This window comes from Setaria viridis, chromosome 2, assembly GCF_005286985.2.
Source record: "Setaria viridis chromosome 2, Setaria_viridis_v4.0, whole genome shotgun sequence".
Lineage (NCBI taxonomy): Eukaryota > Viridiplantae > Streptophyta > Magnoliopsida > Poales > Poaceae > Setaria > Setaria viridis.
The window spans coordinates 25,424,485-25,450,887 of record NC_048264.2 but is presented as its reverse complement, the minus strand read 5'-3'; the positions used below and the strand labels follow the sequence as shown (position 1 = coordinate 25,450,887).

Genomic DNA, 26,403 nt, shown 5'->3' with positions numbered 1-26,403 from the left:
GATTTGAAATCGAATTTATATTTTACGAATGCAGTGTTGGCACTCTGAATGTTCACATGCTCCAATTGGTTGCCAATATAACAGGCGCTTTGTGCTCAAAAGCATTTTATGATGCCTGCAATAAATTTATTTTTTCTGAAATTAGCATATATTGGCAAGGTTATTGCGTGCGTCTTTCTAATGATTACCTGAAAGTGCATAAATCTCTTTGATGTATTGCTGATACTCAGCTCATTTCAGACAGAGCTCTAGAGACGTTACTCCGGTCATTGGGCGAGTCTTTCTCGTGAACCGTACAACCATACGTGCTAAAAAGGTATAGCCTCGGGAGTGCCTGTTTATGTGAGGTCTTATTTCAAACCCCGCTAGCTGAACCTAGTCATCCATCCCAAGGGGCCAAGGTGGACAATGGATATGCTGGAGCAGGACCATCGCATAGTCCCAGGTTCAGTCCGCACAGGTTGACAGAGAGGGTCACAGACCCTGAGGGGATGTGATCCGTGAAGCGGATGTTAGTGGTCCTTGTTTAGACCCCAGTATATCCGTGGATAGACCTAGGGAATGCTGCCTAGAGATAAACATGGGTGGGTATGGATCTCGTAGGTCAGTACCGCCTTTTCACGAGGGTATGGGCTGATCGGACATATGGGAAAAGTGTACACCTTTGTGCAGAGTATAACTATTCGAATAGCCGAGGCTCATGATCATGAGCTCACTAAGTTAATACCTCATGATTACCTCTTGAAGCTCTTTGGGAGAGGGATTAATATTAGGAAATACTGGAGGAAGGTTGATAGACTGGAATCCAGAATAAAACTTGGGGACTGGTAGGGGATAGTTTTCCCCTATATAGAACCACAACTATTAAAATATGAAATAATATATTATTAGAAGAGTCTTTTCAATTCTCACCTTTTAACTCACCTTGCATGAGGGAGATGCTTTAGGCATAGGATATGCCCATAAACTAGTCTCCTTGTCCACCTCCCAAATTGCATATAATTATGTAGTAAATGTTGGGACTCGCTGAGTACCAACCATAAGTATACTCAGCTTTATTTTCATCATGCAAGTATAGATCTTCGAGTGTTTAGACCATTTTGTTAGTGGATGGGGCACCACTTCGCTACGCTAAGGTGAAAACTTTTTCTTATTAAATTATATAACTTTTTATTGCTTAAATACTAAACTATAATGATGATTGTATTAGCCTATTGATCTAGGGACTAATATAGGTGATCAGCGAGAGGAGAGATCCCCGTAAAGTTGGTATCAGAGTAATAAATAATTTATAAATCCATATAAGCTAGCTCATACGCCTTAAGACACCCAAGATCTTCTATTCTGATTATATTTTTAGAAATATTCAAAAACTACACCTCCCGTTCCCTCGTACTCATCGTATCTCATGCTTAACTCCCATAATGCTACTCTGGCAAGTATGGATCATGAAATCAAGTTTGAATGATGATTCACAATATGGAGAATTATCAGGAGAAAATTTAGCTGAAAAGCTGTAACTATAAGAGTAATTAGAATAAAATTTTTATAATATTAGATGCTTTCTAAAATATAAGTCTAAAACCCCTAGCGACGTATTTTTGATTGAATAATGCTTGATTATACCTAGTTAATAGACCCCTCCCATATAATAATTATAGGATTGTTTGATAGTTGATTGTAAAGATTTTGTGGATAAGGCTCTCTTTCTAAAAAGCCCCATCTCTAGATCCCGTTCAAACCCACATTTCAAACCCCATTTAAATTTGAGATCCAATATAAATTTAAACCTAAAACCCTCCATCAAACAAATGAAAAACCTTTCGAATGATACGCGGGCCAACAACCTCCTTTTTGGCCCACTCCTCGGCCCGGTCTACCTCCCACCTCTCCTCCCTTTCCCGCTGCAGCCCAGCCCGGCCACCAGGCCCAGGTCGCCGCCTCCTCGCATGTGGCCCATCTCCCACCTCCCACGGCCCAGCATAGCGCTGCGGCCCAGCTCATCCCAGCATGCGCGCACTGGCCCGGCCTGCCTTCGCAGCACGCCAGCGGCGCCGCCGCCGGGGGAAATTCCCCTACCGCCACCGCAACACGCCGCCGTGTTCACCACCGCGCCACACTACCACGCCGCCGCACACCGGGACAGCCTGCCACGGCACCTCACAGCCACCGCACCTGTCCCCATCGCCCCTGCCCTTCTCTCTCTCCTCCCTCTTCTGCCTTGCCACCACCGTGCGCGCACGCCATTAGCCTCGCCGGAACAGCACCCCCGGCCGGCCGAATCCTTTGCCAAACCGCTGCCGCCTGGTGCCGACGCCCCAAAACCACCTCACCTGCCGTTGGTCTCATCCGCCTGCCCAACGTGGCGCCTCCCCAACGACCTCCTCTTCCTGTAAAAGAGCACCCAAGCCCCCCTCTCGAACCCACACCTCTGCCTCCCTCTCCCTTCCCCGGGTGGTAGACGCGCTGGGCGCGTCGAAAGATCTGCTCTCGCAAACACCATTCCACCACCAAATCGAGCTCTAAGAGCTCTAAGCCTCGGTCCTCCATGGCCACACCATCTCCGGCCCTCTCCTCACCTCTCCAACCCCCCCAGCTAGCTTCCCCACAACCCCCGCTCCTTCTTGGCCCAAACCGCGACGCCGGCGGCGAGCCGGAGTGCTGAATCGGCGCAACTCCGCCGCGTCCCACAGTGGCACGCATGACGCCGCCGCGGCGCCGCCCGACCGCCGGCCGAACCGGTGAGCGCCGTCTCCCCCCGTCACCCTCCGTCTCCTCCCCTCTCTGTCTTAACCTGACGCGCGGGCCCGAGCAGCCCGATGCCGTCGTCCCGTCGTCTACCTCCCTTTCCCACCCCCGCATGCACCTGGCGCACGAACACCAGCCACCCAAACCACCCCCCACCACTTTGTGGTCCACGGACCACCGCACAGTAGCCACCCCGCCTTCCTTCCTTGCATGAACCCAGTCCGCTAGACCATGGACTCCAGGTGCGCCCGGTCCACCGGCCCACGGGCGCGAACCACGGCATAGTGCCGAGGCCGGTCCCTACCCCTGCGCTGCAATATCTTTCATTCATCCACAAGTGTCACACTGCACTGCAAAATTCTTCGGCTATTCCAATCTCATTGCCAAACTATACTCTGTAGCTGTAAATACCAAATTGTGACGGTTCTTAAACAGATACCTCATTTTTCTAGACCTCATACTTCTTATGCTACTTTTGCTATTGGACCTGTTCAGCTGAACTTATAAGTCGGCTGAAAAGTTGAAACGGCTAATTTGTTGTGAGAGAAAAATACTGTTCGGTGACTGATAAGCCAGCTGATAAGCTGAAGCGAACAGAGCAAAGTCATTTGTCATGTTGTCCTTAAGTTTCGCAAGTCTTCTGTCTACAGGCTAGAAACATCAAAAACTGCTCATGAAATAGACATGTGGACTTCCGTAGCATTAGGGACTACGATTTCCCATTTTCGAATTGGCAAGAGCAATGGTAATTTAGGAATCATATATATTATATATAACTGCTAAGTTTATACTGACACGACATGTAACAAACTTGACAAAGATTCTATTCGGACTTGTACTCATTGAGAGATGGAGGCACGCGGCTAGCATTAGTGAATACTCAGGGGCAAGTCTAACTAGCGCGCGCCACGAAGGCTGCCAGCCGCCGATCCCGACAGCCCCAGCCGCTTCCCCGAATTTCTATATTTAGAAATTTTTAATTTTGGCAACCTTTTATTTTTAGAATATCATAATTTATATACGTACCTTTGACACATAACTTTACACTGACAACTTTCTTTTTATGAGATAAATTTGTTAGCACAACTTTGATAACAGGCAGAACTTATGCGTACAACTTTTATGCATAATTTCTAAAGGACAATTTCGAATATTTATTTTAGAAAGTTATAATTTATACACACGATTTATGTGCATACCTTTTAACCAACAACAACTTACACCATAAATTTTATGACACAATTTTCATGGTACATACAAGAATGTTGTTAAACAATTTGTGCACATAACTTATATGTATGGATGATATTTATTTGAATACATAAGGTATGAAAAAAATAATTGAATAGGAAAAATGGAGAAGAAAAAAAAAACGACCGAGTGCCGGGCACGGCCGCAGGGGAAGGCGGGCACGCAGCAACAGCGCGTGAGGCCGTGAGCGGTGGCCCCCGTGGGCCCGGCAACAACTTGCTCGCATAATCAACATTGCGGATATTCAGCTCAGTTATAGAGTTGTTTAGTTGCTAGCACAAATTATCTGATTGTCTGAACACGGTTATAAAATGGTTTTCTGTCCCTTTCATTGGTCAAACATTATCGAATTTTCATACATCAGACTTTGACATTTCCAAGTCAAATGCTCACATGGATGTCTCGCTCAACAGTCATCATGTACTTCAGTCAGCGCTGCTTATCTCTGTAGGTCCAGCAGAATTGAACAATTAATTCATGCTTGTCCTGAAAGAGTTCTGAAACATCACAATCCCGGATACTCGCCTTAATTTTGTGAATATGGAAAGTGTCGACATCAAACTTGTGACGCAATTGACTTGAACATGAAGCGAAGATTTTCATTTACGACTAGCAGTCACTATAAGTCTTCATTTCAATGCTCACTTGAGATGAAGAACGTGAATTCGGAACCATGTAAAATCGTATGCCGCTATACAGTGTTTCCATTCAATGAGAAAGTATTGGCCCCAAACTGAACCTTTTGATTAACAGAATTCACATCTTCTGTAAAAGAAATTGTTGCATTTTAATTTTGATGCTACTCCCTCCGTCCCAAAATAAATGCAGAAAAGAGTTAGGTGATCTCATTCCTAGATGTGCACTTATTTTAGATAAATTTTGAACTTTAGAAATGGGAGGAGTATATCCTCTTACATTATACTTACATTATACGGTATCTTCCATTCCTTGCTTCAACTGGCCACTGAGATGCATGTTCTGAAATCTAACCTACACTGCCAGGTTTTTAATTGGTACACTCCATTTCCAAAGATATTGTTCTTTCAATAAACTGTTCTTTCTGAGTCAGATCTCCCTTTTGTCTGACTCGATGTCGTCATCTCCTAGTTTTGTCAGTGCTACTTTTGTACATGCAGGTTTTTGACATTACTTTCAAACGAGAACTCTACGTATCCAGCAGGATCCCCTTCCCCTTATTTTGCAAACTCTTCCGTCAACAGACTGGAAACATCACAAATTCCTCATGAGATAGGCAATAAGACTTCCGTAGCATCAGTATAAAAATTTCGCCGTTTTTGAGGTTCTTCGATCTGAATAAATATTTTGACATTCGACTGAAAGGAATTCAGGAGAGTATCGATAATTTCATCAGGATGTGACTGTCAACTTATTATTATTAACGAGGATTCATTAATCACGCTATGCTGGCCTCCAATAGTACAATGGAGCAGTATTAGTATTACACACTTCTCAAAAAAATATAAAAATAAAGGCAACAGCATTAAACCTCACGAAACTGGGCTCTCTTGTCTTGTGACCCTTGGCTGGCTTCTTTGAACCCAGTCAAGGCTCGGGGGCTGGCAGGCGTATGTTCATCTCTGGAGAAATAAACGTCATATTGCTTAAAGGCTCATTTTTAGACCCTTGGCAAGCTTATTCTAAACTTCCCAAGGCTCGGGCTAAGTGTACACACTTTGCCTTCAGCGCGCGTGTGGAAAAGTCCTTAGAAAGGATATGTTGAGACTTCAAATCAAGACTCTTGGCATGCTTATTTTAAACTTCCCAAGGCTCGGGGGCTAAGTGTATACACTTCGCCTTACACCTTGCCTTTGGTGTGAGTGATAAAGAAGACAAGGGGAGGAGCTCTCCTCGACCTCTTGGCAATCACGAGTCAGGCATCAACCACTTGGTTGAAAGTTAAGAAGCACTCAGACTTGACGGAAACTACTCGGCAATGGAGAAAATCACTCGGATAAAGGATCAATCAAGGTTGATGTTCGGCCAAGAAGCGCTCGGGGACTGTTGTGGGGGATATAACCCTCGGGTACCACTCGGATGGGCCGGTATCGCGGCCCATGCGAGGGGAACTCGGGATAGACGTACGGATTAAGATGAAGGATTGGCATCAAGAGATATAGTTACAGATAGGCATGTTTAAGTATGTGAAGAGATAACTTATATCAAAAGGTAGTAGATTTCCTTGTAACCGATTAGGATTAGATCAAATCAGATCTGTAACCTTGCCCTCCGGACTATATAAGAGCGGCAGGGACCCACCTCAAAAACGCAAGCCATATTCGATACGCTACATGCTGAGAATACAAACCCGAGCACAGGAATTGGGGTATTATACCAATCTGGTGGTCCGAACCTGGTAAAGTCCCTCGTGTCCTTGTGTTCATCGATCTAGCCCTACTAATGATCTAGGTCAGGTGTTACGAGATGCACAGAAAGACGAAAGTGTGAAGGAGGCAAAGAATTTCGAGCATATGTTAGAGGATCACATAATATTGTTGTACCTAGATTATAAATAAGGGAAAAATTATGGTAGCACACCTGAATTACTACAATGAAAGGCAACAAATGGAGTGTTCAATAAAGGATTTGAGGAGTTATTGAAAATCCTAAAGAACATGCTTCCCGAGGGTAATTACAAATTGCCATCCACAAAGTACGAAGCAAGAAAAGTTGTTTGGCCTATGAGATTGGAGTTACAGAAGATACATGGATATCCTAATGACTATATCCTCCATCGTGGTGAGGAATATGAGAAATTGGATGCTTATCCTATGTGTTGAGTTCTGCGCTATAAGATCAGGCAAGATAACCCTGGTAATGTTGAGGGGCAGCTTTCCAAGAAGAGTGTCTAGAAATAGTTCATAATAATTTATTTTTTCTAATGGTGTGCATTAATTGATTTGGTATAATGATATTTGCATGTGACAGATAGTGCGGATGAAGGGAAGACTGCTCGAGGCGGAATGAATAAGAGCAATTCAAAAGCAACTATTTGAATTTCTTTTGGAGAAGGTAGTAGATCCCAAGGATAATTTTATTACCATAGATCAAATATGCATGTTCGGATGCAGATTAATTGAAAATGTTGTAGTTCATATTTGGAATAGATATGTTACTACATAAATTGTGTGTGTATATATAAAACGTAATATTTGAAATGTATATACAATTGTATATATTTAATATGCTAGAACCATATATGTTAACGTTAGCATACGCAAAGGGATACAAATACAAATATAAAATAAAATAAATGGAAAACAAACAAAGAGAAAAGAAAAAAGATGCAGTCTCACCCACATGCAGTGTGGCGGCAGCAAGTTTAGTACCGGTTGGAGTTACCAACTAGTACTAAATGGATCCTTTAGTATCGATTCGTAACAAAATTATTTTTAAATACAACGATACGATATTAGTATTATGAAGGGCAAAATTATATTTCTTTGAACTGTAATTTCACTCTATCCTCAAATTCTCCACTCCGTATTCATGTATAGGTAAAAATTCTCCACTTTCTATGCATGTATAAATATAAAATCTCTCCATTCCCTTCGTTTAAAAAATCACAAATTTCTCTAACTACAAAGCATACAACATAGCATACTAACCGTGAGAGGAGAGATGATGAAGTTGTTAACCTTCAGAATATTTGGATGAGTGAAATCCTCACAAATCATGGAAAAAATGGGCAGCACCTCTCCTAGGTCATCATGGGAGTGAAGAAGTCCGGGCTCTCGATCAAATGGTCTGGCTTAGGCTCGGGGACCAACAAGGAGCGTGATTTAGGCCCCGTTTGGATACACAATGCTAAACTTTAGCATAGTGCTAAACTTTAGCACCCTCAAATGGAGTGCTAAAGTTTAGCACTTGGGGTTTGATTGGATACAGTGCTAAAGTTTAGCACATTGGGTGAGAAATGACTACATTGCCCTCATTTATGACTGGCTTGGGAAAAGTGAAGAGGAGAGAGAGGGGGGCAGCAGAGGAAAAAATAGGCTTGGGACCACTTTTAGCACCCATTAGCACCTTTTAGCACCTCTTGGGTGTGCTAAAGAAAATAGGGGTGCTAAACTTTAGCACACCCCTTTTAGCACTCCTGTTTGGGAGCCCAAGTGCTAAAAGGTGCTTAAAAAGTAGGGTGCTAAAGTTTAGCACCCCTTCTTCAAACAGGGTTTTATTGGGTGGACGTTAGGACCACTAACATGCCTGATTACCATTTAGTATTGGCTCTATCCACCTGCTAGTTGGTTAAAGTTGAAAAAATTTGACTTCGGAAAAATTTAAAGGTAGCTGTATCTGGGACATAGGAGTATGAAATTATTGTTCACGACCTACTAACGCGAACAGAGCGTCAATGGGCCGGATTGCATTACACGCGTGAGAGAGAGAGACCTTTGTGAAGAACTGCAGAATCATGCCACTGGAGTTTGCAAGTACCTAGCTACACCACTACTAGTTCAACAACCCTAATTGGCTCATCATCCCCTGCTTCCTCATTGTCTTAAAAATAAACCATCTCCTGTTCCCAGCTGTCCCCGAATCCATCGAAAACTCACTCATCGTTGCTATCGCCGCCCTTTGCTGGTCTCCATTGCTAACACCGTCCACTTGACACAGACGCGTTCTCGCTTGCACCGTTTTCCCGTCTACAACTCTATGCTCCCCTGTTGAACTGTGCCTTCCTTGTTCCGTAACCATAGAAAGAGAAACAAAAAAAACACGGAGATTTCGCTTTTCTCTCCATCTGCTCCTTCACTTCCTTCGCCTGGCCCCCAAGAATCCATTTCGTAAAGCGAAAACTGACTGATCTTGTGACTCATGTGGTCGTCTTGTGTTATCTTCTTACTCGTACCTTCTATTTATTGAGCATGTAAAGATTCTTGTTTGCTCTCCATTGTCGATCCACTACTCAGGTATATCCAGTGTCAAATTTTGAGAAATTCTGTCCACTCTGTACAGATCTCTCCACAAAAATGCCGATGTTAAGAACACAATACATCTAGGATCACGTTAGCTTTGACCCTGTTCCTGAAACTTATCGGATGATATTTTTTTAAAAAAGGAAATTGTTTCCGGCATCTACAACCGCACACAGCCATATTTTTTCATAATTTTCACCTCACAAGTTGATCACATATAATAAAAAAAGTACGCATGACAGGAAGAAATCAAAAGCAAAGTCTATTATTATTTCTCCATCCATTCTTGGCAAAGATATCCAAGGCAACGACTTCCAACGCCTTGCTTGGTAAACATATGGTCTCCCTTATTTCCTCTCGCCGTTGTAACAAAGACCAAAATCGCAACCAATACACTCCCCTGAAAACAGCTTGCATAAAAGAGGTGAATGGTTTTTTCTCAAAAACCACATTGTTTCGCGTACACCAAATTGCCCACATAAGAGCTGCAACCCCAACAAAAATCAAACTTCTATCATTCTTTCTTATGCCTGTTAACCAATTTTCAAGCATATGCGCTATTGATTTTAGCAGGGTTAACCCAGTAGCTATATTAACAACTCTCCAAATTGTCTTGGCATGTTGACAATAAAAAAAAGAGATGTCTTGGCATGTGAACTTAGATATTTATTTCTGCCATTTTCGTTCAGTAGTTTAAATAACCATTTGCTGAGCAAACATTTATTTATAATCAACAGGTTTGTTATTCCCAAACCCCCTTGATATTTAGAACGACACAATATGTCCCATTTGGCTAGCCGGTATTTTTGTTTATTATTGTTACCTTGCCAAAAGAATTTGGATCAATAAAATCCAATCTTTTAAGGACTCCTTTAGGGATCTCAAAGAAGGCCGTCATGACCATAGGAAGACTACTTAGGACAGAATTCAATAAAATCAGTCGTTCCCCATAAGATAAATATTTGACCTTCCAGATACTTAATTTTCATTTGAATCTTTCCTCGATAACATTCCAATCCGCATTACGGAGTTTGTTGTGATGCATCAGGATTCCTAGGTATTTGAAAGGGTACAATCCTAGGCCACAACCAAACAATTCAGTATATTCTTGTTCGAACTGCTCCATAACAAAATATCTCACTTTTGTGGAAGTTGATTTTTAAACCTGACAATTGTTCAAAGACACAACGCATGAGCTTCATATTCTTAGCTTCCTCTAAGTCATGATCCATAAATATGATTCTGTCATCTGCATATTGAAGGATCGACAATCCATCATCCACCAAGTGAGGTATCACTCCATCAATTTGGCCATCATTCTTAGCCCTCTTAATTAAAATAGAGAGTATATCAACCACAATATTGAATAGGATAGGTGACCTGGAATCTCGACTTTTTTGTTTGGAAGTAGTGAGTAGTGACCAATGTCATCATTAATTTTGATGCCCACGCTTCCTCTGGAAACTATTTTTTTTGTGTACGTGTGGTTCCTAAGGATTACATAGAACCTGGCTTAATCTATGTGATAAACTGAAATTCTAGTGGCACTGACGTGCCAGTTTGCTGGATCATTTTGCACAAAGCAAGCCATCTGGTTTCAACCAACCAGGAAGTCAAGTCTTCCCTGCATGCCAACTGCTTGATTTATTAATGTTTATCATTAAAACTACAACGTGCATACATGCATAATGTTCTACTTTCCTGCCTACTTGTAAATGCACTGAGTCTAAGTTTGTCTTGCAGTTCCTTCGCATGGTATCACCAGATACCTTGACGGGCACTCATCCCTGAGAGCTTGGACCAGTTATCAGTTTGACATCAACATACAACAATATACTGAAGGTATATCAGTCATCTGTTTCCTTTGCCCCTTCTACTCCTTCAATGGCCACCATGTACTATAATTGTGATGCCACATTTTCTAGTTTTGGATTATATGTTTATATTCTTTCTTATTTTATGTGGCTTCTGTCAATCTCTGAAAATGTTTTGTGCTTAAGCTTTTTGTCTTTCTGATTTACCATTGTATCAGAGTTATGACTAGCATTTTTCTAAAACATCAAGTAAAACCTCTGCACACGGTATATCCTCTATGGAAAATACTACTGAAAGAATAATGCCCTGCTCATAAGCTCTGCGAGTTTCTTATGGTCTTGTTCATTAGCCATCACTCTTCCATTGGGTAAGTTTCCTAAAATAACACCAGAAAACCACACTTTTAATATTGCTTTTAAACTACTGCACATTATTTTCCTGCTGTTTCTCAAACTACACTTCTGTCGTAGTCACACCCAACGGAATAGACACTCAGGCACCTTTCACCACTGACTGCACCTGTGCATGACATGATGTAACTTTTTACACTGACAGAAAGGCCATGTTCATTAAGCAAATTCAGCTGAGCATTTGGTGGTCACCAATATGTTTTATAAACACATTTCAATTGCTATGTGGATCTGTTTTCCCTCAGAATATGTTTGTGAATATCCTTACATTTCTTGATCAGAATCAGAAAAATGTAAATCATTCACAAAGAATTGTTCGATTTTTCTCTTGGCAGAAAACTCAAAATTTTAGAACTTCAGACTATGTACAAACTTTAACTTCATATGTGTATCTTGAATTTTTACCCATGTTATAGGGCTATCTTTAAATGCAGAGCATGTTTCAATTTTATTACTTTTTCTTAACCTAAACTTTGCATGTTATGATCACACTTCAGGTATTCGTTATTACATCTTCCGGTATTGTCTGACCTTGTTGTGGTTGACTGAATGTGGGAATAGTACAGTCTTCTACTTATAGTTTCTAAACTTTTGCTTGAAAAAAAAGTGAGGTAAGCATGTTATTGTGCTCATAAAGTAATTTCAATCTTGGCAATCCCAATGACAGCATATCACTGAGAGTGGAAGCAACTATATCTATTTGGCAGGTGGCAAGAGGTTCTCTTTTATGATTGTTTCTGCCAATAATGGCATTCCTGATGCAACTAGTCAAACCTATCCTGATGCCGGTTTATAATCTCATATTCAAGCATGCAGCTTACCCCTTCAAGGTAAGCAAAAATGTAAAGGATTTCAGAGAGGCAACCAATGATCTACATGCAAAGAGTAAAGATGTTCAGGACCATATTGAGATCGTTGAACGACAAGGGATGTCAGCGTCCAACGAAGTGCAATGGTGGCTAGGTAGGGTCAAAACTATCAGACAACAGGAAGAGCAGATTGGCTGCAAATACGATCAGAGATACAAAATCTTTGGATGTTGTGCACCGAATTGCTGTCAAACTATAGAATCAGCAAAGATGCTGCCGAGAAGGTTCGCTGTGTCAAAGAATGTATAGCCAGTAAACCATGTGATTTTGCAGTTCAGCGCGCACCATCTTCTGTCCAAGAGATGCCATGTTCATCGACAGCGCAGCAACCTTCCAGAGTTGCTATGTTACAAGAGGCCTTGAGGTGTATTAGGAATGATCCGGTGGGAGTTATTGAAATTTGGGGCCTAGGAGGAATGGGCAAGACCCATCTTCTGACAGAGATAAATAACTCTTTCATCGGGGATGCATCCTTTGATTCTGTTTGTCACGGCTTCCAAAGACTGTTCAGTGAGAAAGATCCAAGATGAAATAGTAGACAAGCTTCATTTATGTAAAGGCAATGATGTAAGATCTCAAGCCAAAATCATTTTCAAATTCTTCAGTAAAAGAACTTTTCTGATATTATTAGATGATATCTGGGACCGGATTGATCTGCATGAAGTCGGCATACCCCTTGTTAGTATAAACCAAATGAGGAGAAAAGTGGTGCTCACAACAAGATCCAAAAATGTGTGTGGTCTAATGGAGGTCAGGAAATATATAAATGTGGCTTGTTTGCCAAATGATGAGGCGTGGCACCTATTTAAAGACAAGGTTGGACTTGAGACACTCTCTAGTCCTCTTATTGAAGCTCTTGCGAAAGAACTTGTGAAGGGACTAAAAGGCTTGCCATTAGCTTTGATAACTACTGGGCGGGCAATGCATCCAAAACTGATCCTGTAGAATGGGAATCAGCCATTGTTTACATGTAGTCATGTTGTGATAAGGATGATCCCCTCTGCATGGAAAGTGTTTTTAGGCAGCTGAAGTTCAGTTATGATAGGCTTAGAAATGATACCCTGAGACAATGTTTCTTGACTTGCTCACTGTGGCCAGAAGATAAGGAGATCCAAATGGAAGCTCTAGCTGAATGCTGGTTGGGCTTAGGTCTGGTGGATGAACGCGATATACATAAATCAAACATAAAGGTACATAGTATAATAGGTGAACTCAAAGCTACATGTTTGTTAGAGAATTGTGAGGGTATAAATCCATCAAAGCCATACACAGACGGTGTTAAAAGGCATGATATGGTTCGTGGTATGGCCCTTTGGATAGCTTGCGGTTGTGATAAGAGCAATGACAAGTGGGTTGTCCATGCAGGAGTTGGTGTAAATTCATCTACAAACACCATTGATTGGAGCAAAGCTGAATGCATATCATTGATGTTGAATAAAATGACAGACCTTCCTCCTATTGATCCTAACCCTTGCGTCAGGAGATTAAGGATATTGGACCTTCGATGGAATATGTTGGATCAAAGGATTTTTGTAGCTATTCAGAGTTTCACTGCACTGACATATCTAAATCTTAGCTGCAACAGGTTCACTAACATAGCCAAAGAATTATGTACCTTGGTAAACTTGGAGTATCTCAGTTTTTCATATGAGATGCCTGAGTGCCTCAGAAAGCTTACCAAGCTCAAATTCTTGAATCTGGGAGGCACCAACATTGGACTAATACCAAAGGGAGCTATCTCGAGTCTTAAAGCATTGGAAGTACTAGACTTGAGGACTCTTGAGAAATTCAGTACCACATCAATATTTGTAGAGCTCTGCACCCTATCGAATTTAAAAGCAGTTCATATACAGTCCATGGTGCTGATGAATATAAATCATTAAGCAAGGCTGTTAACATCCCCATGAGGTTTTTAATTGTGGAGAATTTAGGGGAGAAACCTGTGTTCTGCCTCTCAGGTGGTACTTTTGCAGATGACATTGTGCGAAGGACCTTATATAAGCTGGATATTTGTTGTAGCTATGGTGCAAATAGAAGTAAGAGACAACTTTGGAAAACCATTTGAGAATCTCAGCATGCTCAAGCTCGGTAGTTTGATGAACCTTCGAGAGATACCTTGGAAAGAAATATCTGCTCTGGCTATATTTCCAAGGCTCACTCAATTGCATATAGTCAATTGCCCCGAGATACAGCACATCTCTTGGGCCACGTACTGTCCTTGCCTTGAATATGTTGATGTGTCTTTCTGTCATAATATGAAGCAAGAAGCATGAGAGGCCAAAGGCTTCAGTGGGCACATTCCCTTGTCTCAAGCTTCTGTATTCAGGGAATAACACTGGGTTGGCCAGCTTGTGTCTCTCAGGTAACATTCCCATCCCTGGAGACCCTGGAGTTTGTGGATTGTCCAAATTTGAAGAGGCTTCCTTTCACGATGCAAAACTTGCCGCCCAAATTGCGTACACTAGAGTTCGGTACTGTTACAGAATGGAATAGATTGTATTGGGAGAACCAAGATGTCAAGTCTCACCTGCAACCCTTTCTTAAATTCCGTTTTAAAGAATACTAGACGACGGATGCTATGATTATTCCAGCTGTCCGCATCCACTTTTGGTTAGCCTCTCTTCTTTTGCTCGTTGGAAAGTTGGCATGAAGTTTGGGTGCCAAGGCATGAAAATTGAAAAATGTGTGAACGATACATCTGGGAGCCTCTCTCTTTTACGCTTCTTAATTCTCAACCATTATTTCTGTAAACAAAACCGCGAACATGTATGAAATGGTACAATTTATATTGGTTCCCTGTGCTGCTCCCTGGACCGATTGCGCTGGCCTGGAATGTATGTACATCATGAGTTTTGCTGACAAACCTAGAGAGCCAAGAATCTTCCAGCCCTGAGAACCTGTTTGTTTTTCAAAACAACTTTCTGTTGATCCATGTTGCCGCACGCCTCCACAGTCCACCCCTAGAACCGATGTGAATGTGTTCCTCGCTTTTGTTGCATTGCACAAAATTACTGGTGTGGCTGATACCGCTGTTCGATGTAAAGAACAGTGTTTGTTATGTCCATCATGCTTTTTTGCATCTCTATTTTGTCGGCATCAAGAGACACAAATGTACATCCTGGTTTTTGCTCACAAACGATGAAGAGGAGCCCTTGAGAGCAAGCTGTATACTAGATTCTTGTTAAAATTGCAGGGCCATCTCACAAAAAATGTAGATGGGTGCAACCACCAACCAGTATTCACCAGTTATATGAAATCGACCCCCTCCTGATGAGGTAAGCTCAGTTTCATGCATCTATCTAGTGATTCATCCATCAAACTATCAAGCAACGCCAAAATTATGAATATCCATATGATTACTAGAGCAGAATATCCATCTACTCCATAAGAACAGCAGGCTGCTTATAGACCAAATTCAAGTTCTATCAAAAGGACAAACAAAATATGTGTTTAGTTAGCATTTTTCATAAATTTTGTGTAACTGTAGACACTGGACAGTGGACTGGTCACAACTCACAAGCATCTAAAGACCTACATCTTTAACAAGTTTCACAATGATACATCAGCACCATCTATATACAGGTACTGGAACTACATCAAACCAAAAAATAAAAACAGACGAGACAACTGAATAACAAGAGTTCCATATTCAGTACCATTTCTTCCTTATTTTGTCCCCTTAAATCAAACTAATCCGTTGCTAATTCTAATCAACAGAACTCTGAAGATAATGCTCTGTTCATAGTGAGATTTGACAATTAAGTCCCATAAATAGTTTTGATCAATGATCAGCTATCTTTCCAGCCTACTCCATGATTTTTCTATTTCATAAAAGTGAATTGTCAACAAAAAAAATTTAACAGCAAACGGCAGCTAAGAACAATCACCGCTCCTCAAGCTTTGCAACAGATTTAGGTAGCCGCGAGAATCTGGGTTTATGTACCTAAGACAAGGTTACAATATCAGCAACTCAGCATCAAAGAAATTATTTCCCTTGAAATTTCAGTGCTAAGAAATCAAAAATGTAATATGTATATAGTACCCATGACGGAAGAGGAAGTCGATGATCACAAGGTTGCAATTTGGCTTGAAAAATTCTGTCCTCCGGATAATGTTTGCAGCATGTGGCACAGGGATTAGCCTGAAGCTATCAACCTCTCCATCTGAAAAAATGTGTGCAGCAGATAGCAATTTATATCAATGTGAATACAGAAAATTAGCATGCTGTGTTTTATAAAAAAAAAGAAAATTAATGATGTCAAGTTTCAGATTCAGCATCTACCTTCATTATTAGGAACAAAATCTGCAAGAAGTTTGAGGTCATAGCAGAAGAGGACATCCCTTTTGTATCTAAAGCCTTCAATATCCATGTAAGAAATCGCTCCAACAGAAGTAGCACTAGTAAAGTATGATACTTATTATTTAAATATTTCAAATAGATATAGAACAAGATATTAGAGGATAAAACCTTATCTATTGGGCTAACCCTAGTGGGTAGCTATATAGCAGTCATACATGGGCCTTATTGGGCCATAATACACACATACACCATACACCAACACTCCCCCGCAGTCTGAACTACCGACGCAGCGGAATTGCAGACTGGACATGAAAAGAAAGGCACACACACAAGCCCTCCCACAGACGCAACTAACCACAGGTGATGTTGAGGCTGGAGCGAAACTCGGTGAAGGCAGGTGACGGGAGGCCCTTGCTGAAGATGTCAGCAAACTGAGAGGTGGTCGGGACGTGGAGGACCCGAACATCGCCGATGGCGACCCGATCCCGGACGAAGTGAAGGTCAATCTCCACATGCTTGGTCCGCTGGTGCTGAACAGGGTTGGTGGAGAGGTACACCGCACTGACGTTGTCGCAGTAGACAAGAGTGCTCCGGGAAGAAGGGGTGTGGAGCTCGGCAAGGAGCTGCCGAAGCCATGATGCCTCGGCCACGCCGTTAGCGACAGCGTGGTACTCCGCCTCGGCACTAGAGCGGGAGACCACCGGCTGACGCTTGGACGACCAGGACACCAGGTTGCCGCCCAAAAAGACGGCGTAGCCGGAGGTAGAGCGCCAAGTGTCCGGGCACCCGGCCCAGTCAGCGTCGGTGTAGACAACGAGCTCAGTGGAGGGAGACCTGTGAAGGAGGAGGCCGTAGTCCACAGAGCCCCGGAGGTAACGGAGTAGGCGCTTGAGAGCAGTGAGATGGGGCTCCCTAGGATCATGCATGTGGAGACAGATCTGCTGAACCGCATAAGTGATATCCGGCCTGGTAAAAGTGAGGTACTGAAGGGCCCCAGCCAGACTCCGGTACGCAGTAGCATCTGTCACAGGAGTGCCGTCGGCCTCTGACAACTTGGCCTGAGTGTCAACTGGAGTGGAGCAGGGCTTGCAGTCAGTCATCCCAGCTCGCTTCAGGATATCAAGAGTATACTGCCGCTGGTGAAGAAAGAGGCCAGCCGGACGAGGCTCGACGGTGACCCCAAGAAAGTGATGGAGCACACCCAGATCCTTCATAGCAAACTCCTGCTGAAGTGAGGTGATGATCCGCGTAGGAGGGACGGACTGGAGGCAGTGAGGACAATGTCATCAACATAGAGCAGCAGATAAGCAGTCTCCGCACCATGGTGATAGATAAACAGTGAAGTATCGGACTTGGCCTCCACAAACCCCAGCGTAAGTAGGAAGGCAGCAAACCGCGAATACCAAGCTCGAGGGGCCTGCTTGAGGCCATAAAGTGACTTGTTGAGCCGGCAGACCATATCAGGCCGAGAAGAGTCAACAAACCCCGCTGGCTGGCTGCAGTAAACAGTCTCAGTCAGAGTACCGTGCAGGAAGGCGTTCTTGACGTCGAGCTGATGCACGGGCCAGGAGCGGGAGAGAGCCAGTGAGAGAACAGTCCGGACAGTAGCTGGCTTGACCACCGGACTGAACGTCTCGTCGTAGTCGACACCAGGGCGCTGAGTGAAACCCCGGAGAACCCAGCAAGCCTTGTACCGCTCGAGGGTACCATCAGCCCGCCACTTGTGTGTCCAAATCCATTTGCCGGTGACGACGTTGGAGCCAGGCAGTCGGGGCACCAGATCCCAAGTCTGGTTGGCGAGGAGCATCGCGTACTCCTCTTCCATCGCGCGGCGCCAGTGAGGATCCGACAGGGTGTCGCGGACGGAGGAGGGTACAGGAGAAACCTGCGGCGCGCTGGGCATCGCTGAAAGAGCCCGGGGCTGCAGGGTACCAGCCGCAAGTCGCGTCACCATAGGGTGAACGTGATGCGGGTGCCGGTGTAGGAGAGGCGGATGGTACACCGACGGCGCGACACGGGCAGTCGGGGCCGGCGGAGGTGGTGGTGGTGTAGGCGTCGCCGGCGGAGAAGAGTCCACCGGCGATGACTGAGGCGGCGACGGCGGTGGCGGGGCTGGCTGCAGGTCCAGGGGAGCCGGCCGCGCCCGGCGCTGGTAGACGCGCACGGGCTGCGCAAACCGGACAGCAGGTGCTGCGGGCGGTGCCACCGGTCCCGCGCAGGGCGAAGGGGTAGAAGCAGCACCAGAGGCCGGCACCGTCGGACCCGCGCTGGGCGCAGGGTCAGGGACAACACCGGTGGACGTCGAGCCCGATGAGAACCACGGCGGAGCAGTACCTGCAGGACACAACGGTAGCGGTGGCTGGTCCACCGGGTCAGTGGGAAACAGGGAGGAGAGATCAGGGTCGGAGGTGGAAGGAGGTGGGGAGGTGGTGGAGTAAGGGAAGACGGATTCGTCAAACACCACGTGGCGAGAGATGAGGACCCGCCAAGAGGAGAGGTCAAAGCAACGGTACCCCTTGTGATCCGGGGAGTACCCGAGGAAGACGCACTGAGTCGAACGGGGAGCCAGCTTATGAGGAGCGGTGGCAGCGGTGTTAGGATAACACGCACACCCGAAGACCCGAAGGTGATCGTAGCGGGGGGAGGTACCGAAGAGAGCGTGGTGTGGAGTGGGAGCGGGGCAGGCAACGGAAGGTAGTCGGTTAAGGAGATAGGTGGAGGTGTGAAGACTCTCAGCCCAGAAGGGGGCAGGGAGAAAAGACTGGAACAGAAGAGAGCGCATGGTGTCGTTCGTGGTACGAATCATGCGTTCAGCCTTACCGTTCTGGGAGGAGGTATAGGGACATGACATGCGTAGGTGCACGCCGTGAGAGAGGAAGAAGGCACGGGAGGTGGTGTTATCAAACTCGTGGCCGTTGTCACATTGGACGGCCTTGATGGTGAGACCGAACTGAGTGGACACCCAAGCGAAGAAGTGGAGAAGCGTGGGGAAAGTATCAGACTTGGCACGCAAGGGAAAAGTCCAAGAATAATGAGAGAAATCATCAACCACAACAAGATAGTACTTATAGCCAGAAATGCTCAGAACAGGCGATGTCCATAGATCGCAATGTACAAGATCAAACACATGGGTCGCATGTGAAGAGGAGGTAGGAAAAGGAAGTCGAACATGACGGCCCAGTTGGCACACCTGACACAGGTGCTCATCATGAGCCCGAGTACATGGTATGTCGGAACTACGACTAAGCTGTGTCAGGACAGCACGGCCAGGATGACCAAGACGCCGGTGCCATGTAGTGGAAGAAGCTGTGGCGGCAAAAGCAGCTGAAGAAGCGGAGGGCGAAGCGGAAGAAGTGGACGCAGGAAATCGGAGGGAGTAAAGGGGCCCGGTGCTGTCACATCGGAGAAGAGGTCGCCGAGTAGCCAAATCCTTCACAGTAAGACCAGAGGAGTCAAATTCAACATAACAGGAATTGTCAGTGGTAAAACGGCGAATAGAAAGAAGGTTGTGAACCATGGAGGGAGCAACAAGAACATCAGAAACCCGAAAAGAACCGGGAGTGTGAGCTGTACCCACGGAGGTGACAGGAAGACAAGAGCCATTTGCGACCATGATGGACGAAGGGTGGGAGGAAGAAGGAGGGTGAACGGAAGAGAGGATACCAGGGTCGGGTGTAGTATGGAAAGTGGCACCCGAGTCGGCGATCCAGTCCTGACCGACTGGAGGAGTCAGGGCCATGGTGCCGAAGGAGCGTGCCAAGGCTGTCGGGTCCCACCCGACAGGCCCAGGCGAGGCCCCGGGAGGTGGGGCCCACGGCGACGCAAACGGAGCAGCCGGGACAGCGCCAGCGAGCATGGCGGTCGGAGGACGAGGCTCGCCTCCGGTGGCCTGGAAGGGCCACATAGAGATGCGCCCTGACCATGGGTTGGCAAAGGACGGCCAGGGAGAGCCCCGTGGAGACGCCGGTGTGCCCGCCGGAGTGCCCCCACCGCGCCCCCCACTACGCCCCGCACCGCGGCGACGGCGGCCGCCACGGCCCCCCCCCCCCCCCCCCCCCCACCCCCGCTCAGCCCAAGAGGAGGAGGACCAAGAAGGGACGACGGTGGCGAAGCGGAGGGTCGTGGCGGTGGAGTCACAGCAAGAGCGGTCGAGGAAGACGCGGAGCCCGGCGCAGGAAGGGACCCAGGCTGGATGCCCTGAGTAAGCTCCTCCATGACAAGGTCATCACGGACCTGCAGGAAGGTGGGGAAGGGCCGCTGCCGGGTGATCCAGGTGCGGAGGTGGGCGTAGCGCTCGTTGAGGCCGCGAAGAACGTTGAGAACCAAGATCCGGTCCTCCACGGCCCAGCCAAGGTCACCGAGGGAGTCCGCCATGGTCTTCATCTTCCGGCAGAACTCGCCAACGGAGAGGTCGCCCTGGACGAAAGTGCGGAAGCTGGCGTCGAGACGAAGAGCCCGGGCTTCGGCGTTGCCCAGGAACTGGCCCTCGAGCGCCAGCCAGGCCCAGCGGGCGGTGGTGTCGGGGGTGCCGCGGACGAGGTCGTGGAGGTCGAGGGAGATGGTGCCCAGGATCCACGACAGGACGATGCTGTCGAGGCGAAGCCACGTAGCTGTCCGGGCCGCAGGGAAGGTGTCGACGAGGACATGGTCGTCGAGGGCGTAGCGGCGAAGAATGAGCAGCACCATGTCCCGCCAGCGGGCGTAGGAGGGCGACTCAAGGTCGAGGACGACGGGGACCAGGCTCTTGATGTTCTGAACACCCCCGGCCTGGTAATGGAGCTGCGCGACGAGGGGATCGGCCGGGTCGGTCCAGACAACCAAAGGAGGACGGGGAGCGCCGGAACCGGAGGAGGTGGCAGTGCTGTCGTAGGACACCGGGTGGGCGAGGAGCTGCTCGGCCTCAGCGATCTGACGGGCCAAGACGTCGGCCGCATCACGCTCGCGCTCCCAGGTCAGGGCGGCCGCGCGCAAGCATGCCTGGCCCTCGGCAGCAGCGGCCCGGGCAGCAACGAGGGCCGCCGCGAGGGTCACATCTGGAGGAGGCGGGGCAGGGAAAGGCAGCCGAGCAGGCCCTCCCCCGGCGCCCGTGGCAGCAACAGGAGCGCCCAGATCGGCACCCGCATGGCCACCCGCTGCCTGGCAGAGAGCAGCTGCCGGGCCGCACGCCCCCTGGCGTAGAGCGGCTGCCGCGGTGGGAGCCCTGCCGGCGGGATCCACGCCCGCGCGCCCGCGCGGAGGGCCGCAGCGGCGGCGGCGGCGGCAGCGGCGTGGTCCGCGCCGGCTGGGTCCCCGTCCGCGCGCCCGCCGGCGCCCGCGCGGAGGGCCGCGGCGGCGGCGGCGGCGTCCCCGGCGTGGCCCGCGTCGGCGTGGCCCGCAGGGAGCCCGGCGACGGCGGCCAGCGCCGCCGGGGCGGCGGCCGCACCCGCGGGAAGCCTCCCCGAGGCGATTTGGGCCCAGGAAGAAGGGAGGGAGGGGAAGGAGGAGAGAGGAGGGGGAAGGGGGTCGCCGGCCATGGCGCCGGCTGGCGGTGGCGGCGGCGGCGGCGGCGTCATCAGCGGCGCCAGGAAACCCTAACCTAGGCTGATACCATATTAGAGGATAAAACCTTATCTATTGGGCTAACCCCAGTGGGTAGCTATATAGCAGTCATACATGGGCCTTATTGGGCCATAATACACACATACACCATACACCAACACAAGAGTCACAAATGGAAGCAGCAATTTCTAAGATAAAAGTTAGCCATGTTACTTGGTTGATACGGATCTTGGAATTCCAGCTTCCTCTTCACATTCCTTGATGATGTTCTCTTTGCATGAGATTCCATATGGCTAAAAATTTCCAAGTGGAGATAACATAAGCTAACAGATACTGAGTTCTACTTCTACATGAGAGGAACATGGAAAGAAAAAGGAGCAATAAGATGCTAGTTAAGTTATTTAAGATCAGCTTACAGCTTTTCATTCAGAATATGTTAAATCTTATCAGCAAAAATCAACAAACAATCCATATTTCACCTCGCCATGCAGCCTAACTTTAAATAATCACATCCTGATTGTTCCCATCTAAATATGTACAGGAAAGCTGTCTAAAACTCTGCCCCTTTTGTCCATTATGTTCATTTTAGATTGACATAATGTGAAAATTTTAATAGCATGTATGAAAAATAAATCCCAGTAAGACCGTTTGTCTTCTTTCCTCTAAAGTCCGTATGTTAGACCAAGCAGGTACTTTGGTCCAAAATTCATTTACGCCTAGCATGACCAGGAAATGATTACAGGCTAGAAAAGTATACATGAAAATTAACTATTATTTCAGAATGTCCAAAAGAGCTGAAAATTACTAATAAGAGTTCACTACATATTTGTTTTACAAAACACCAGGTGTACATACGTCCGTATACAGATTAACAACGCAGAGAAAACTCCCTATGTCGCTTGACTGGAGCAAATTCAGATCTCTAGGGAATGGAAAGGAATACATGAATGATGTGCGTTTATTAATTTATGGTTGAACATTCTCTAATAGGAGCTTCGAAATGCCATCATCAGAATTATACAGAATCCAGTTGAACAGTTTTAGAATGAAAATGGCATCAATGGTCATATGGTGCACATAGACAAGGCTGGAAATAATTCATAATTTATTGACCCGTCTGTAGCAGCAAATATTTTTTGTTAATAAGGTAAACAAAAAAAATTCAAGAGAAGAATGGGAATGCACACCAGGCCACCAGCAACAAGATGATCAAGCATTCCCGGATATGTTTGCTTCACATCACTTCTCTTACCAATCCAAAGAAATTTCTGACCATCTTTCTCAACATATCCATTCATATGAACTCCGTAAGCCTGTCATGAATATAACATCATTGACAAATGACAAGTATCTAACTGTTACAAATTGAGGGAGGAGAATAGCTACCATATATAGACATAAACAAAGAGAGTAAATTTGGGGCACATGGGGACAAGATTAGCACTCGGATAGCACCATTAGAGGTGTACAATATTTGGCAAACACATATTCATAAAGAATGCAATACAAGAACAACATACCTTTATACCAAAGTAGGGAGCAGCAGCACGTTCCAGAGAGAAGTACACAGGCATGCCATAAGATGATGTTACTGGGTAGAGCTGTTAGATTGCAAAACATTATCAGAACAATAAACTAAAAACATATATGAAACTAGAGTTGAATTTTCATGTATAAAGTGACTACAAGTAAAACATTCTCTGAAGGTAAAAGCATCAGTAAAAATAGATACAGAGCCAGCGATATGACAAAAAAAATACCCACAACTTGTTTTGAAGAAATTTAGTTGTTGCTTTGACAAAAATGCCAGCTTGTGGTGCATTGGTGATGAAGAATGAATGAGGCATAGACATAGATCATCCCAAACAACTACTATCACCAGCAAACAAGTCTTTTAACCCCAGCAGAAGAAGCAAGAATAAGTTCAAAATACATTTATCTTTACAAGGCTGACTAACACATAACAATGTGTTCACAAACCATTAGTTTATATGGCTATTAGTATTTTCAGTATTAATTTATTCAGCTATGCAAATGATTTGCTACTGTAGTTAAATTGACAAGTACGAATGGAAAAATAACTATTTCCAAATTTCAGACAAGTTGAAAAATCAACAAATTCAACTGAATTATTTCACAAAACAGTTGAATACTTAAGTACCTCATTCCGAATACCTGGAATCAATTCTCCAAGGTTTTTTATGACATCTCCAATAGCATTTGTTCTTTCCTCTGGCGTCCTAAGCGATGACCGGAGAGACACATTTTCCAGAGTGTTGCTGCCATTGTTGCCCGAGACAATGGTAAACACATCATGGAAGTCTCGGAGGTGCTCAACAAATCTGAAAATAGCATCGCTATTTTAGACACCTCGTAGGAAGAATCTGGCCTTTAAGTGCACATGAACGATGTAATTTTGACCAGAAGTTCAGTATGCTCGTAAACGCCCCTGTGACTTGTCTATCTGAATTCCAAGTCCCGATAAGCAAAACTTAGCCCCCTACATCGGTATAACAATGTACCATTTGCTGGACTTGTGTGCAACTTATGCCTAGATCACAATGATTATGTTTGGAGATTGTTTATTTTTAGGAAAAATCGCTTACATGCCAGTTAAAGATGACTTTAGTTATCATAAAAAGAAACTGGTGCACTTTGATACAGCAAAAGTTCAGCCTTTTTGTACTATTTCCTTCAAGTTTAACCACACTGACATTAACTCGGACAAATTTTGCCAATGCCATTTCTCTCAACCTGACCTTTCTTCCTCTATCAACCTAAGCTCAAGCACACAAATCCAAAGCTCCAATGCCCCTGCCACCCACAAGATCTCTACTGTGTCATCAACCCTCACCCTCCACCAGCACTATTCACATCTTCCCGTGGCCCAACTTGTCCTCGCCACCGTGCCTGCACCTTGTGCTCTAGATATGAAGGAGTGCAGCCATGATGTCCTGAAGAATATAGGGGTAAAGCAAACCACAACCGACCGGCTCCATTCTGAAGAAGGATGTTGCAACACACTGGGCTGGATTTTAGCCATGTTGTCAACTCAGCTCAAAAAAAAAGTAGATTATGTCATTTGCCTTTCTTTCTTTTATCTTCCTCCCTTTCACCTAAATTTCCTTGGTTGATCACATACTAAACATTGAAGTTCTTCAGTACCATACATAATCTCAATGCCTCTTATATGTTAAATATTATACACTGATACGCGATCATTAAGTAAATAAATATTTAAGTTGCTCACCTAAATCACATACCCAGACTCAAAAAGAAAACATGGGCAGAAATATTTCTTCTGAGATGATATGGGTATACAAAGTTTCAAAGTAGAAATTACACTCACCCCTTGTGGATGTATCCCACGACTTGATCCTCCACCAAGAACTTCACGAACTCCCCCCTTTTGTCCTGTAAAATCGCCACGCAAATCCGCACAGCCACATATGAGGCCTTCGCACAGCATACGCATACAGTTGCGCGAACACGCGTGAGAGCACGAGAGGAACTCACCATTCCCCGGTTGCAGGTGTCGACCTTCCGGAAGTACCCGGATAGGTCGGACTCGTCGCCGCGCCCGCCGTCGCCGGCGACGCGGAGAGCATCGGCCCAGCCGAAGCCCGCCGCGGCGGCGGGCGGCGTGGCGGAGGAGAAGGAAACGGAGAACGGGAGGCAGCGGCGAGTGAGAAGCTGGCGGCGGGCTGGGGAGTTGCAGCGAGCGGCGGCGGCGGCGGCGATGGTTGCCATAATGAATATCGTCGGTGATAGCAGTTCTACCCGGAGAAATCGGGAAATGCCAAAGGTCTTTTTTTCTTTAGAAAAATATATTTGCAAAGGGGTTCTACTTATCTTATCGATTATCACGAGCTACCTCCGTTCTTAATATATAACACCATTAACCTTTTCTTTATTCATTTGATTATTCATATTTTCTACAAATATTTTTACAAATAGATAAATCTACAAATTTAATCTAAAATACTTTTAACAATAGATATAATGGAACTCATTTTACTTTATTTATTAACTAATTCATTAAATAGATATTGTTGTTTAAATTGGAGAAAAAGTCAATAGGGTCACAATTTAAGAATGGATAGAGTATTATTGTATGTTCTAGGTCTTGTATGAAAACTAAAATAAGTATATAATCTGTTTTGTGCCATCCAATTACCAATATCGATAGCATATTGTACTTGTTCATTGATAGGTTTTCCTGAAGGTATGTAGTAATATGATGAGGCCTCTTATCCTAACATATGATTTTATATTGACATCATTTTCTTTTCCTTGAACTGTTACATTATTGACTGGTTGGATGGATGGTCAGTTGGCAGTGTGAGGGATGGTGGTCGTGTTGATGGAGACGTTGATGACGGGAAGTGGCAGCAAAGGAGGTTGCCGCTAGCTGCTAGCAGCACGCCAGCATGGAGCTTGCTCTGCAAGCGTCTGGGTGGTGGAAGTAAGATGATAGTTGTCTGACAGAAAGATTACATGAAACCAGCAAAAGAAAGAATCTGTTACCAAGTGTT

General features: G+C 45.5%; 1 protein-coding gene and 1 pseudogene across 2 annotated transcripts; one reads left to right on the top strand and one right to left on the bottom strand.

The window, feature by feature from the left end:
- Window positions 1-12,135: 12,135 nt before the first annotated feature.
- On the top strand, window positions 12,136-14,596 carry LOC117844194 (disease resistance protein UNI-like; annotated as a pseudogene).
- Window positions 14,597-15,658: 1,062 nt separating this feature from the next.
- Window positions 15,659-25,676, bottom strand: LOC117844875 (nudix hydrolase 20, chloroplastic). Of its 2 annotated transcripts, XM_034725697.2 has the most exons (9): window positions 25,385-25,667; window positions 25,218-25,282; window positions 24,030-24,210; window positions 23,389-23,469; window positions 23,056-23,181; window positions 22,082-22,161; window positions 16,313-16,428; window positions 16,073-16,193; window positions 15,659-15,973 (listed from the first exon to the last, which is right to left on the bottom strand). In XM_034725697.2, the coding sequence occupies exons 1-9, from the start codon at window positions 25,616-25,618 to the stop codon at window positions 15,904-15,906; spliced, it is 1,074 nt and encodes a 357-aa protein (XP_034581588.1). In that variant the 5' UTR covers window positions 25,619-25,667; the 3' UTR covers window positions 15,659-15,903. The 2 variants fall into 2 exon arrangements, with proteins under 2 accessions (XP_034581588.1, XP_034581589.1); XM_034725698.2 differs by lacking the exons at window positions 15,659-15,973; window positions 16,073-16,193; window positions 16,313-16,428 and adding an exon at window positions 19,363-19,760 and having other exon boundaries at window positions 25,385-25,676.
- Window positions 25,677-26,403: the final 727 nt, after the last annotated feature.